This window comes from Lytechinus pictus, chromosome 4, assembly GCF_037042905.1.
Source record: "Lytechinus pictus isolate F3 Inbred chromosome 4, Lp3.0, whole genome shotgun sequence".
NCBI classification, from domain to species: Eukaryota; Metazoa; Echinodermata; class Echinoidea; order Temnopleuroida; family Toxopneustidae; genus Lytechinus; species Lytechinus pictus.
In genome coordinates, this window is record NC_087248.1 from 1,205,874 (window position 1) to 1,221,826 (window position 15,953).

The window sequence follows — 15,953 nt, forward strand, 5'->3', positions numbered from 1 at the left end:
TTTTCATTTCATCTTTCACCAAATGAAGTATTTGTCCATTGCACAAATGAAAAGAACATTCATTATTTGTTTTATATGACACCTAAAGATAGATCCTTGTCATTTGAAATTCATAAATTTTGATGCAAATGTGCATTCAGTGCGAACACTGTCACATACATTCAACTTGCACACTACAAATAAGTGTTTTTATGTGTAGCCCTGGTGGTCTCGGCGAGCGTGCAATGGACAAAATCGTATAAATCCAAAATCGCACAGATGATGACGTCATTGTAAAATAGGCTGAATTATTTACATCAAACAACCAGTCAAATGACAAGGATCTGTCTAGATCTCATATAATGTAAAAAGTGTAATTCTTGCCATTCTTTCGCATATTGTGTGCCCTCCATATTTTTCGCTTTTCTTTACTTATTAGCACACATGTATGCAATAATTTTTCAAGTGGGATTTTATTCCGTTATCTAAATTTTATTGATCATTATCTGTATGTGTTGCAGTTATCACTTAGTATTTAGGGTAGCCTTTCTACCAGATAGTTACCATTGTAACAATCTGGGGGCCCGTTTCATAAAGGACTTGCAACTGTTGTAACTTTGCCATTATGGCAACTACGATGGTAACCTTGATTCTGATTGGCTGCTGAGCCCTGTTACCATGGTAGTTGCCATAATGGCAAAGTTACAACAGTTGCAAGTCCTTTATGAAACGGGGCCCTGATATCTGTGATATCAGATTTGATAAATGTTGATGCATCATTCTCCAGGAATTACTAATCTTTGTTTATTGCACAATACTTAATTGCAACCAATTTTAAACTTAATATTTCCTATTCATTGATATTAACCAATAGAAAATCAATGTATGCTAAATCTGTTGCTAGAATAGAATAGAATCTATTCGCAATAATTGCAAGATTTATGATTGATATTTATACTTAAAAAATGACTTGCAATTGATTATTAGTCTCTATCCACTCCCAGTTGGAGTTAACTAAGGTCCTCTTTTCTACCTGTTCAGAGCATCAAGGTTTAAAGGTTACCAACAACAGGATAGTCATGAACTATTGAGATATCTACTTGATGGAATGAAAGCTGAAGAGATCAAGGTAAGAAATGACCTGTGCAATTATATTCCTCCCCCTCTCCTTATCTCTTACCTCTCTATACCCCTGTCTTTCCCCTTGAACTATTGAGATATCTACTAGATGGAATGAAAGCTGAAGAGATTAATGTAAGATACATTTTATCTTCTGTGAAAGTTTTGGGAATAGGAAATCTAAAGATTTACATTCTTGGAAGGTCATTCCTATTACAGAAGCACAGGGATTATAGTTATCAAATCACTACATTAGCTCTTGACTGAGGCAAAATATGGGAGTCTGGGCCAGCATTTATTTAAAAAAAGGTTTTGATGGCATGATTTGGACATTCAAAAATCTGTGAGGGTATAAATTTGTTATCCTGTATTTCTCATCAAGAAAAAAAGAGAGAAAAACTCACCATTCAGTTGCATGATGGCCATTTTGACCCCTTTCCGACCAAAAACACTTCACAAAGTGGTACATATTTTTCAGAGTATGTCTCATTTTGCATACTCCATCATCTTGATGAAATCCTCAATGAGGATCAAATGATTAATTACATGCAAAGAAGAGAAAAAAAGATAATTAGCACTGTTGGGATTAACACTTGTGACATATCTGTCTACCAATATTAAACTTGTATAAAGCATTGATATAAATGTTTGCATGTCTCCTAATTTTTTGCTTCTTGTGATTTTATAAAGCGTATGCAACAAGGATTGACTTCAACTTTTGATGTAAAGAAGGCCAAGGTGAAGAACCTAGACGAGGCAACTAAGAAAAAAATAAAAGGTATGTGTAAAATGTTTTGATTCATTCAGGAAGAAAGTCAAATTACGAAAGTAAAAATAAATCTATTCATTTGGACTTACTTTCATAACAAAGAACAGTTTCATGTCCGATCCAGGACACCTCTTCAACTCGTGTGAATTGGCGGGAAATCGTCGTTGCCACTTGGCGTCGACGCACAAACACCCAAACTGTTCTCGGTTTCATAATAGATTTATTTTGTCTTTCGTAAAAGGTATGTGTGAGGTTTGATTACCTTGAATCATATTTGTTTATTAAAATGTTATATTTCTTATTTTTGTCTTTAAATTTAATAGTGCCATGTCATTGTTTTGGTATAATATGTGTGTTGATTAATATTATATTAAGATAATGATCTGCATTCTGTCATGTAATTGAGCCAGGCTAAACTGTAAATTAGCCCGCCTCAAGTTTATATGAAAATTTAGGCCTTTTTTATGTGTCAGATTTCCAGTTGTAATTTTTGAAAATCTCAACAGATTAATATTTCAGTGTAGTTTTTATGAAATGATTAAATTGGCTTTGGTTTTTTATCCTTACAGAGTATGGTAATCACAGCAAACACACATTTGTTGATACAGTGTTTGGAGGTCACCTGATCAGCTCAGTCAAATGCAACGAATGTCTTAATGTAAGTGATTATCATTACTTCTGCTATTTCTACAATACACGCTGTTGGTTGTTTGGTTGGATGTACATGTATTATCATTGGTCTGCCAGGGGATAATCAGAATAATGATAATAGATGAGATTTATAATACACCATATCTACTGTGCAGAGTTACCAAGGTGCAATGAAAAGAATAACGATAGCAGGAAAATGCATTGATAAATTAAAGGAGTAAATCAACAATTAAGAATAGATGCGTCTTCAGGTAACTTTTACATGTATATGTTTCAACGGAAGGGCATTCTCTGAATCGTTTTTTTGCATGAATGTCAACCATAGAGATTACTAATCGTTACCATAGTTTTACTGTACATATATTTGTATTGTTCTTTCCCTTAAAAAGAGGTCAATTGTAGTACCCTGCATTATTACTTCTATTAGATCGATCATATTATTGTTCAAATCAAGAAAATGACTGGGTAGTCAACGACTTTGGTAGATGGATTCCAATATAGAACAAGTTTGCAAAAACAGGCCCTACTTAATACCGAAAAAAAAATCAATATTTATTCCGCAATTTCCATTTTGTAAGTCTCAGTTTTAAAAATGTTGCATATGAATGCTACTTAATAATGTTTGACATTAAGACATTGAGAATGATAAACATGCATGATAAACCATATCATGGTTTTTATCGCTGGCGATACAGTTTATACCCAGATATAACCAATGTTGTGCATCTTTAAAACATACCTTGCGTGAGTTTCTAATCACCTCTTGTCTTTTCCTTTACAGATTTCAGAAATTCTTGAACCATTCCTAGACCTGTCTTTGCCAATCACTGAAGCCAAGGTAAAGTTTGTTTGTTGTTTTTTATTGTTATGCTATATGCTGTATGGTCAATTATTTAGAAAACATTACAATTGGGGAAATACGTAACACTCCATGTATATAACAAAGCCATAACAATTTGGGCAATTGAACATTATACATTGATTTTTGCGTTGTGAAAATTGCCATGCAAAATCTCAATATTCCTTAATTCATTTAGATTTGAAGATTTTTTTTAATTCTCACTGGAAAATTTATTCTGTAATATAGTCTTTATCATCAATGATTGTGCATTTAGAGAGATCATCATCTTCTAACTTTTCAACAAGTTTTTTAGACTTCCATTTGATCATTTTTTTAATTTCATAATCACTCTTTTCTCAGTGAATTGTTTCCAAACAGTGTTAGCAGAATCAAGAACAAATATAAAGTTTCTCTGTTACTTTCATTTTTTTACAGTCTTTGATTTTATTGCTAATTATTCTTTAAATAGGGCAGCAAAAGAAACCTCTCAAGTAGTAAAAGCCTTGATAGACCATCAATGAATGACCAGCAGACGTCACACGACAGCGACAAACAGACCTTGGCTGCTACAGCTGCAGCAGCGTCAGTACCAGAGGAAACAAAACTCAGTAAACATCAGATCAATAAACAAAAGGAGAAGACCAAAAAAGAAGCAAGAGTAAGTTAGGCACTTGGAATTTAATTGGAGGATGAATTTGGCGGTCTGTCGATTCTCATGTCCTGATGACCACAAAACCTATGAAGATAGTTAATGTTCTCACTCAGCTAATAGTCATATGTTCTTACTCATAGACCAGGGAAAAATTTTAAAGACAATACTCATGAAAGATGTAAATATATTGATGAAGATGTCTTCCTCATAAAGGAAATACATACGTGTAATAAAAAAAATGAAATGTGGTTTCATTCATTGATGTTCCATGTATTCTTGAATCATTTCCCTCCACGTTACCTTGAGCACATAATCCATGCATAATTGATGCTTTTGAAATACTATTTCATTTAATTTAATTTCATTTCATTTTTATTTCATATTTATTTCACAGAGGAAAACAAAGAAAAACAGGACTCTTTCCCAATCCGAGGATCCCATAGATGAAAAGAAAGATTCTCCCATTCAGTCTGACAATGAAGAAGAAGAAAGGAGAGAAGAAGGAGTCGGCTACCGAGATCCTAACGATGCGGACAGTGAGGCATCGGTCCTTGATCGTCTTAGTAATGCTGGAAGCAGTAGGAGATGCAGTGAACAGACTGCTGCAGGTGATGTTGGTATTGGTGGTCTGCCTAACAACCTTCCTGAAGTTCCATCAGAGAAGGAGAACGAAGAAGCTCATGAGTCGCAGAATGGTTTGGATAAGGTCGGAAGCACGGATCGGCTGTCTTTGAGCAGTAGAGCCAGCACGAGTAGTAGTTCAAGTAGACTTAGTCCGTTGCCCCAGGGGAATTCTTTCAAGGCATTGGGTGATGAACTCTCTGCAACGACGGATGATGATAAGAGAACTGGTAGCGAAGAGGGCAAGGTGGTTAAGGAGAGTGGAGATGTCAAAAACATTCGTAACAAGATGGCATCGCTGGGTTTACAGGATTCAGAAAAGAGGACAGTTCAAGTAGAAGAAAGGGCTGATGAGAAATGTGAGCAAAACATGAAGGTTGAACCAAGTGTGAATGAGAATGGAAAGGAAGCGCCTAAAGTGAACGGCACTATGGATGATTCTGATGACAAGGCTGGTGAGAATGGCAAGGATGGTTCAGATATGCTGAAGAACAAGGAGGAGCCTCCGGTGCAGAACGGTGTGGAATCTGATGACCCTAAGATTGAGAAGCTTCACGGTGGCAATGAGAGAACTTTAAATGGGCCCACTGGAATAGCACCCCTAGCTAAGATTCATGAACTAGGTGAAAGCCTTGCCGAGTGTAATCATGTGGATTCAAAGAAAAGTAAGAACACATCTAATGCCGCCTCAAAAGAAGAGAGCACAGCATCTACAACGAACAAGAACAGTGGATCTAAAATGGGCAAGTCAAAACCCCATCCAATCTCAACTCAAACTGTCGCCAAGCTCAATGCAATGAGTCCTCCCGTTTCACCCGTATCACCAACGAGCCGAGCCCGCGTTGCTTCGACCCTTGCCCCTAGGTACCAGCCTAAGAACCAGGAATGCTCTGTGATGTCTTGCCTCAACCAGTTCACAGCTCCAGAGCTACTCACAGGGACTAACAAGTTTGGATGTGAGACCTGCACAAAAGCGCACAAAGGTTGGTTTCATATCAGGGTTCTTCTTTGACCCCATTTTAACTTTGCTATTTTAGACCAGGATATACTATTTGACCCCCCCCCCCTCAGATCTCGGCCGCTGATTGCGCGATCGCCTTGAAAATGTGGACGTGCGTGTATCCAGATGTAAACTACAAGACTGCATGGTAGAATTTTCAAAAAATTAATTGGTCATACTTTTTTGTTAATTAATTATGCATATAGGCGTATGAAATTTGCACTAAATTTGGTTTTTGTCTCGCCTGCATAGCAGAGCGAGACTCTTGGCGTCGTCAACACCAAACCTTAACCAAAGGTTTTTGAAATGTCATCATAACTTAGAAAGTGTATGGGCCTAGTTTAGAAACTTGGTAATGGTTATCAAGTATTACTGAACATCCTGCCAGTTTGATGTCACATGACCAAGGTCAAAGGTCAGTTAGGGTCAATGAACTTAGTCCATGTTGGGGGAATGAATCAACATCAAAATCTTAACTGAAGGTTAAGTTTTTGAAATTTCATCATAACTTAGAAAGCATATTGGCCTAGTTCATAAAGCTGGGACATAAGAGTAATCAAGTATTACTGAACACCCTTCCTGAGTTTTAAGTCACATGACCAAGACCAAAAGTCATTTAGGGTCAACAAACATTGGCCATGTTGGGGGTATTTGTTAATTTCCATAATAACTTTTAATGTTTATGGATCTGGTTCATGAAAGTTGGACATAAGAGTAATCAAGTATCACTGAATATCCTTTGTGAGTTTCCGGTCACATGACCAAGGTCAAAGGTCATTCAGGGTCAATGAACTTAGATTATGTTGGGGGTATTTGTTGAATTGCATTCATAACTTTGAAAGTTTATAGGTCTAGTTAATGAAACTTGGATATAAGATCAATCAAACATCCTGTGCAAGTTTCAGGTCACATGACCAAGGTCAAAGGTCATTTAGGGTCAACAAACTTTGACCAGGCATGTTGGAGGTATTTGGTTAATTGCCATCATACATGTAACTTTGAAAGTTTATAGATCTAGTTCATGAAACTTAGACATTTTAGTAATCTAATATCATTGAACATCCTGCTCGGGATTCAGGTCACATGACCAATATCGAAGGTCATCTAGGGTCAATGAACGGAGAATTCTATTATCATATAAACTATTAATAGTTGTTTTTCAAAGTCAGCACTGCTGCTCTATTGAATGGCGTAATGCAGGCGAGACTGCCAGGGGCGTTCCACTTGTTTGTATATATTTTTTTGCCTTTAACTCAATTTATATAGCTGGTAGAATGCTAATTATTGGTGAGAGTATTAATTTTTACATTTCTAACAAATATCTACAATTTTATTGTTTTTTTAATTCTTATGTATTTCTTTGTTTTTTTTTAACCTTTGTTTTTTATTGTTTTTTCCAATGAACTTTGTCAGGGACCCTTTTGCGATCATAAATAGCATAAATTATATTTTAAACCAACAAAAGGTGGGTCTCTAAAGTGCTCTTGAAGTGAGAAAGGGCAGAGAATTCCAAAGTGCTGGTGCTGAAGATGCAAATGCTCGATTACCATATGTTTGTAAATTAACTAGGTGTACTGTAAGAAGATTCATAATGGCTATGAATGATGATTAAAATATCTGATTATTTTTGTTTGTTTTCAGTTGAAGGTAGAGAGAAGGTAAAGTATACTGATGCAAGCAAACAGCTTCTCATCCATCAACCACCACCAATCCTTACCCTACATCTCAAAAGATTTCAACAGGTAAGACAAACAGATTATTATCTTTTCCCCCTAGCAGTTCTAATTTCATCCAATTTCTATTGTTTATTTTATTACTGTTCTTATCTAATTCTATAACAATCCTATTCATTTCTATTTAATGAAATAGATAAGTGAAGAAATTGTTATCAATGTCCATTAAATATAAAATCAAGTCAATTGGCCTTCTTTGTAGTCTCTTGTTAGAATTTACTGTAATAACTGCACCAAAAACATATTGGTCTATTGGTGATGGAGGGAGAGTATTCCAAGCTATTGAATGTTATTAAAGGAACGAAATGGCTGACGCCAAGAGGATGTATTTGAGCCAATAAACACTGAATATCTTTACTTTAGCCATTTCCCTCCGGCTTACATTCATGGTCAAAACCACCATCATATCCAGAAGAATATTCAAATACCACATTTCAATTGACTATATGAGTAGTAGAACAACCCAATTGCATGATTGAGTGAAAAAAAACATGATTTTTGTATTTGTAGTATGATGATATTTTTATTATTTTTTTATTCACTTTTAACTCTTCTGGAAAAATTCAAGGGTGTAAATTACACACAAGATTGTCCCATGAAACATTTTTTCATTTCATTTCAAACTTAATTGCTTGTATATTCAGTTATTAAAACATTGGTATTATACCGCTGTTACGTAATGAAGTTCTCTGTATGTTCTACATGTATCTCCTGTATTTAGGTTGGTTACAATCTTAGGAAGATCACAAGACATATAGAGTTTCCTTCAATCCTTGATGTAGCTCCATTCTGCAGCACAGCATGCAAGGTAACTATTTAACCCTAAATAGAATTTTAACAATTAAATATGTAGGAAATTAGCTATGGTCTGGCAATATTTTTTAGATATTTGTTAGAAATGTAAAAGTTGACATTTTTAACAAAAAAAAAACAGTATAGTACGAGCTATATAAAGTGAGTTAAAGGCAAAAGCATACATAAAAAACACATTTAGGACAAATTTCATACTATTTGCATAGTTAGTTAATTAAAAATATGAGCATTATATTTTTTTAACATTGTATTATACAGTTTTGTAGTTTATATACGGCTCTATGCGCTTGCAAAGTTTTGTGGCCATTGCTTAATCAGCTGCTGAGATCTGAGTGGGTATTTCCTGGTCTAAAATAGCCTAGTGAAATTCAGAGTTAAAAAGTACTCGGATGTTTTATCTGACACAATATTTTGTATCAAAAAGCTACCATAACAATTATGCTTCTCAGCCAGTCAATTTTTGAAGAAAGTTGTCAGATAGTTGTCAGATGTGACAACTTGTCATTAAAAAAATGTTGATGAAACGCTTTCCAGGTTGGTGTTTCATAAATGTAACTTACCATGTGTTGACTTGGAATCCCAGGGTCTAAAAAAACCAAGCGTAATATTAGTTTCAGCTGAAATTCCTGCGAGATCTCCTTGGACTTAGTGAAATGAAAAGTTTTAATGTATGATGCAATGGGAAGTGTTGCGTTTGTTCAAGCTTCAGAATATAAATTTGACAACAACAAATGAATGTGTGTGTATTAAGGACAGTGTACCTAAAATCTGATGTTCAGCAAAAAAAAAATTATAATAATGCATTGATTAGTCTCAGTACCTGATCAGCCTAGAATTAGGATTTTTTTTTCTTCAATTTTTAGCTGTTAACAATGAGCTTACAGTGGATAGGACATTGAGACTGGTTTGCATTCTTTCATAAATGTTGCAAAGCCAATGACTTTGATATTCTCTATGTCATGTCTAAGTCATTTATCCTTTAAGAGCCATGCAAGCTTTCCTGCAGATTTCCAGGATAGTGCAAATGGATTTTAATAATTGTTTTCTCTCTTTTATTATCCTTCACATTCCTTTCTACAGAGATATGCAAACAGTGAGAACAGGGTTCTATATAGCCTGTATGGTGTGGTAGAGCATAGCGGAAGATTACAGTTTGGTCATTATACAGCCTTTGTGAAAGTAAGACAACCAAATCAGAATTTAACCCTTTACACACTGGGAATCCCAAGAACGTTAAATCTTCTCAATGAGACGTATGATCGACAAAGGACGGAGAAGAACAATGAGGAGCGGCTCGCGAAGGAGAAGTTGCGGTCGTCTGGGAAGAAGCATGAGGAGGGCAGCGATGGAGAGAACACGGAGAAGAAGCCTGAATCGCAGAATAAAATGAGCAACTCGGTAAATCACTTGGTTCCAGAGCGAAACCACATACAAAGCGCGGTTTTACCATTTCATGCCGGGCGTAACGTGAGTGTTCCGGTGGGCAAGTGGTACCATATCAGCGATACGCATGTGACCGAAGTGAACGAGAGTAAGGTCTTGAATGCCCAAGCTTACATTCTGTTTTATGAACGACTTGTTTCATAGTAAAGCTTCTTCCAGGTTATGTTTTTAGTGCTGACTCATGCATGTACATTGTCTTTGTGTTTCAAATATTCTCTTATTAAATAAAGCTTTGATTGTGTTTCTGGGGAGTGTTTCATCAAACCTCTTGTCAATGATTTTCATTGACTAAATTGCTCTTAGCCAATCAGATGCAAGAATTTCAGTAGTTTATAACAATTGTCAGTGAAAGTCACTGAAAACTTGTTTAATGAAATGCTACCCAGATGTTTGTTAATACTAAAAATCTTTACTTTTTGAAGAAGTTTTAATCATGTCATAGAGGTACTTTTAATGAAATGACCTTTTGTATAAGCAATGAAATTACACTATCAACGAAAAACAAGAAACTTTGATGAATATAAATGAACATCTTCTTCAGCCATTTCTAATGATTTTTTGTTGTTGTTCAAACTGCAGAAAATATAATTTACCTCATGTCTATTGAGAGAATTGGATGCCGTTATATGTCTGTAGTTGATGGAATTGAGTACAAATCAACTTCAAATAATACAGATCTAAGGATACTGTCAAAGCTTTGAAGAATATAGCATAGATGATGGGATATATTCAACAATTATTTCATGATGTGCCAACATTGATATTACTTGAGTACTCAATTGCCAACAAATATGCATTTTATTTTATAGAAAATCCCTGGGTCTTGCTTCCTCTCTATCTGCTATAAAATACATAAAGTGTCTTTTTTGAGTATGTTAATGTGCTGCTCCATGTGAATCAGTGAACAGTGGCATTATATATCTATTTTATTCTTGTATGTTGTTTGAAGAGAAAAGGTTATTTGTGAAAATGAATCTCTGTTGAATGTAAATACATGTATGTATGTATACTGCAGCTGATGAATATGAGTTCTGATATTTGTTTCTCTGACTTTCTTGATGATACCTCTGGAATCCTTTTATTTTTTTTTGTCTGAACACTTTCAATATGAACTACATGTAGGCTTGATCATTCATACGGGGGCTTCAAAACAACCTAAAAATGAGATCATAGATTTTTTTTTCTAGTGAATGAATTTAACTAATACAGAGATACAGACCTCTCTTTCTAATACTCTTCGTTCTTCATTCTTTCCTTTTTTAAATTTTTAACTCTTTTGTCCTCTTCTTTTCTCCATCACTTGAAAAATATCAAGCTGTGGAAGATTCCACATCACATGATTATTATGCACTAGCTTCTTATTTATCTTCCCTGTGAAAATTCTTGGGGGGGGGGGTCTTCTTTTTTCCTTCTTTTTAGGTTACGTTGTCAGCAAGATATTATACAATGAATTTATATATGTAAATTCAAGGAGCTTCGAAGTTATGAAAGTTTTGAAGCTTCCCAATTCCTATCATTTGATGTTAATGGTAAATGTAGATGTAGATGCAAGAAAGAAGATGTTTCAATTTTTTATTCAGAACCTTTCAACTCATGGATGATGATGATTTTTTTTTATATCTCATGTGTGCCTCCTGGTCCGAACAGCATACATGAGCTGAGATAATAGAGGACAATCAAAATTATATTATTTCTTCAAGTATGTAACAGCATAAATATTATGTGAGAAAATGCAGTCAAATGGTATTCGAAAGGTTTGTAGATATTAATGGTTTATAAATGTATACACAATGGATTATTGTACAATGCGGGAAGTAGAGGTAGTAGACAATGTCTCTTATACATGTAGAATACATTCTGACATCTCATATTTCTATCCAATTCTTCATCTTATTTCACAGATTTCCCATTTCTCTTTGTGTAAATCTCGTGTAAAATATCATGCATTATATTTGTTTGTCCCTTTTTGTCCCCCCCCCCCTCCTGGGAGTTGCTCCTTTATTTAACAATTGAAGTCATCAGCTTATGCATCTTACAGCCTACATAGTTCAAAGATAACACACTCTTGAAATATCCTTCTGGAAGATCAAAACCTGCACTTGGTGATAGAGCATTTGCACATGCAGCTCCCAAATTATGGAACATACTCCCAAACTATATAAGGGAATCACTCAATGTTAGTATGTAAAAGACACATCTTAAGACTTATCTTTTCAGTAATTCGTATCATTCATTTTGTTATGCGCAGCAGAAGATATTATTACAGTAGCTGTGCAACATAAATACTCTTTTATTATTATTTTTCTTTCCAGACTAGAAGCATGTACAGTTAACAATGTTTTTAAATGTGTATATTTTACATGTATGTTTCCTGCAGTTTAGTTTTTAAATGTAATATTGCAACTCAAACCAATGTTGAATGAATTCATGCTGCTTACAAGAGTTTCTTCCTGTATAAATGAATTAGCCTGCAGGTGGAAAACGTAATTTTGTTTTCAGATCTCCGCTCTATTGGACTTTGATTTTTTTATCTCTCAACATTTCTCGTTCTTGTTTGTCCCAATCAACTTTGAATATTTTATTTCAATTTTGTAACGCTTATCTATTAAGCTGGCCTTGAGGTTTTTTTTCTGAATGTAGCCCTCGCTATTGTGAAAAAAGCTTAGAGATAATGTTAGATTGATAAGTATTTCAAAATGATCCAGATATAAAGTTGATTCCAAGAGCTGCAGTCATGCACAGTCATGTTTGATGTATGTGATGTGATGTGGCTGCAGTGATGTGTACATGTATGTGCACAAAATTCTCACGATCTGCTTCAAAAACTCCTCTAAACTCCTCTGGTAATTTTGAATTCAAAGTAGATTGGGACTGCTTATCATCCATAGAAGAATGTTACTAGTCAGTGGCTAAAAATGATATTCTCTTCACATTGCCGGGGTGGTATGCTCTTGTACCTGCTATGAGCAAGGTTTCCAAGCTTTACAAACGCTTCATATCACCTTCGAATTCAACCCTGCATGTTTTATCATATAATATTCTGTGTGTACTTGTGTAGATTTGGATAATGAATTAGAGAGATAATAACAAAATGCATTTGCTGAGAGAAAGCAGGAGATGAAAATACATCGTGTCCATGTATTCTATCATTAATTCATGATGATAATTTCATATCAAATTCTTTCAGTGAGATTGCATGATTATTGATAAAGTAATCACATGTTTTCCCAATTCATAGTCCATCTATGAAAGAATTACGTACTTATATGCATATGTATGTCATGAGTGTTTGATGAATGTAAAGCATTGAAGAATATAGTGATTGTATTATTTAGAGAAAAAGGGATATTGTATTTCTGATATATTCATGTCTGATTCTGTACATACAACAAGAATTATGTACATTTCTTTCTCAGGGTGTATTATGCAATGAAGTCAAAGCCTAGATTACAGTTTTTCTCTTCTATTTGGGAATATCATACTTATGTGGGTTTTAGTACCTCTCATTATACATTCATATTTAGACAAAAGATTTTTTATTGCAACTGGTAATTTATGGATCATACATATTCTTTTAGAAGATTGTAATTCATTTTATTAGACTAGATTTTCTAACACATGAAAATGTACATTATCCACGGATACTGTGTAATTTGAATTAATGTGCATCATTTCCATGTGTCTATCAGATTTCAATGCTCTATAAGGATTAAATTGAGATGCCCAACTACTTGTGTTGAAGCAAGAGATATGGAAACGATATGTGGACCTTCATTGGGCACTTGAAAAAAAAAACTTGTTCCAGCGTAACTTACAAACAGGTTCAGGAAACATCCCCTGTGCTTGGTCAAAAAAAAAAGATAACTTAATTCAAATTACCTCAAAGGTATGACCCATCATCCTAACAAATGGTAATTATTTGCTTCCATTTACCATATCTATTATTATATATTGCCTACTTACATGTAGCTTGCTCTACACAATAATAATAATAGCCAATTTTTATAAAGCGCTTTTCCCAGAATGGCTCTAAGCGCTTTACAGCATATTATTACCCCGTCATTAGATTCATTTCAATCCCGCACGAAAAGTGCACAATTTCCACTCCCTGGGGAGCATTCATTGCTGCCTAATGGCGCTGGCAAATTAAAATATACAATATCTTTTGCATCCTACCAGGTACCCATTTAGCACCTGGGTCGAGAGTGGCTAAGTGTGGATTAACGCCTTGCAAAAGGACGCTATACCGTGGTGGGATTCGAACACACGACCCTCTGTTTACAAGGCGAGAGTCAGAACCACTACACCACGGCCCTTACACAAGCAAATAGAGGGTTGAATACACAACATACCATTGCACAGGTATCGTCCAAAGTGTACCGTTGCATGGTTTAGTATGTGACATCACAATACAGTCCAATTCAGTTCACTAGGTATAAGGCAGTACCGTAGGCGTAGGGTCTACCTGCGCACTTCTGCTGCAGGTATGATGCATGCTTGAGATGAATCTCGCAGACATTTTTTTTTTTTTTTTTTTTTGCTTTCAATCATGGATTGACTTAGGGAAAATCCATCATTTTTTTTTCCTATTTCCAGCGTTGTACAATCCAAATAGCCAATATTCTTACTCATGCAATGCTTCAAGATATCACATTCTGTGAGAGAGAGAGGCACTATTCAATAAAGCATAGCTGAGTTTAATAGTGTATCTTTTTTTCACCGAATGTGAAATCTTTTACCATTGCACTCATGCCTATTGGCTATTTGTATGCCAGCTGTCATGTTGGGTTGTGTAGATCTTGAATCAATGGCCATAGAGAAAATGCACTGGATTGTTGTTGCAAGAAATTCCTGTTCATTTTGGTCGTAAAAAAATCAGTCACAAATCTTATGATTGATTGATGGAGTGTTTCTTACAAACAGACAGCATGGACTGAATGGTTGGAATAGAATAATTTTCACATTTGTCTTCAATTGCAAACAAGCTTCTTGCAACAGAGTTCTTGAAGCTGATTTTCAAGTCACCTTGCCTGGTATGTATAGAAGATTACACTCATAGATCGCCATAATGAAGTCTGGTCTGAAGGTATGATTTAACTATGGATAGCCAATTGTGACATAAATCTCTAACAGTAGATGTTCATAATGTCAGCTCTTTTGACTCTCAAATCATTCTTAACTGTCTGGGAAGGATAAATAAGATAATTGTCTTCACCATTAAAGAATTAGGAAAGAGCACATTAAACAGAAGCATACTATGTGAATAAATTTTGACATGCTTGGCTTCCCATAATTTTAGCACAGTTCAGAATGCGGGCCACAAGATTTTTATGATGCATATTTTATGCTCACACAATCCTCCAGTGTTCAATTAACGTATCTTTTGTGTTACAGGTTCAATTAAAAAAACAGATTTAATTAAGCATTTATGACATCACACTTTAATTCCCAAACACTTTGGTCTCTATAAACTCAGTAATTTCATTTCTTTTGTATTTCATGTACATCTAAACATCTAAACAGTTTTCAGCTTAAACATAACCATTGTCATTTTCATGTGGGAAAGAGAGTATAGAGCAATATATATGTAAACTACATCTTTTGAACTGTTATTTGCTAATGTTGTTAAGCAAACAATTATTGTCTGTATGAAATGAGATTTGTATAAGATATCAAGAATTGTGATGGTAAGAATGCAAAGAGAAGAGAGATAGAAAGAGGAAGAGAGATTGAAAGAGAGATAGAAAGAGAAGGAGAGATAGAGTGAGAAGGAGGGGGAGAGAGAAAGGAACTGTACAGATTATACTTGAAATCTTCTTGATTTTTACATGTCTACCATTGTCACGAACATATAATCTTTATAGTCAACTCTTCTGTTAAAAATAATAAATATCTTAGCCATAAAAGGCTAGATATGCAACATTATGATTTGTCTGTCTGCTTTTTTAGTTTTATGAACGTGTTTATTGTACTGGATTTTTCCCGGGGGGGGGGGGGGGGGGTAGTCCGGGTCCAGTTGCATATAAGTTACTGTGTTACTTTGCCATCCAATGAAATCATTTATGGCATCCTTGGTTTTGATTGGGTGTTGACCATTGCTGCCATGATAATTACCACAGGATGGAAACATTAAACTTTTATGAAACTGGACGCAGGAGACTGGGTCACAAAAGAAATGTTCATTATCTAACTGTTACCATTGAAACAGCCAGATGATTATGTAACAAAAATAATAAATCTAATAAGTTGATGGTCATCATGTAGATGGTCATCATGTATTATATATTGATCACTCCAAACAACATGACCATATTTGTCATATGAAACTTCTA

At 34.9% G+C, this 15,953-nt stretch overlaps 1 protein-coding gene across 1 annotated transcript in view; it reads left to right on the plus strand.

Annotated features, from left to right (window-relative positions):
- The window catches only part of LOC129259196 (ubiquitin carboxyl-terminal hydrolase 16-like), a 38,879-nt gene extending 23,333 nt beyond the window's left edge, over positions 1–15,546 (plus strand). Inside the window, exons 11-19 of the mRNA XM_064098046.1 lie at positions 1,021–1,108; positions 1,789–1,876; positions 2,437–2,525; positions 3,300–3,356; positions 3,829–4,017; positions 4,406–5,615; positions 7,274–7,374; positions 8,087–8,173; positions 9,259–15,546. Coding sequence (XP_063954116.1) covers positions 1,021–1,108; positions 1,789–1,876; positions 2,437–2,525; positions 3,300–3,356; positions 3,829–4,017; positions 4,406–5,615; positions 7,274–7,374; positions 8,087–8,173; positions 9,259–9,765 — 2,416 coding nt within the window. The 3' untranslated portion in view covers positions 9,766–15,546. The remainder of the gene's footprint in view (positions 1–1,020; positions 1,109–1,788; positions 1,877–2,436; positions 2,526–3,299; positions 3,357–3,828; positions 4,018–4,405; positions 5,616–7,273; positions 7,375–8,086; positions 8,174–9,258) is intronic.
- Positions 15,547–15,953: the final 407 nt, after the last annotated feature.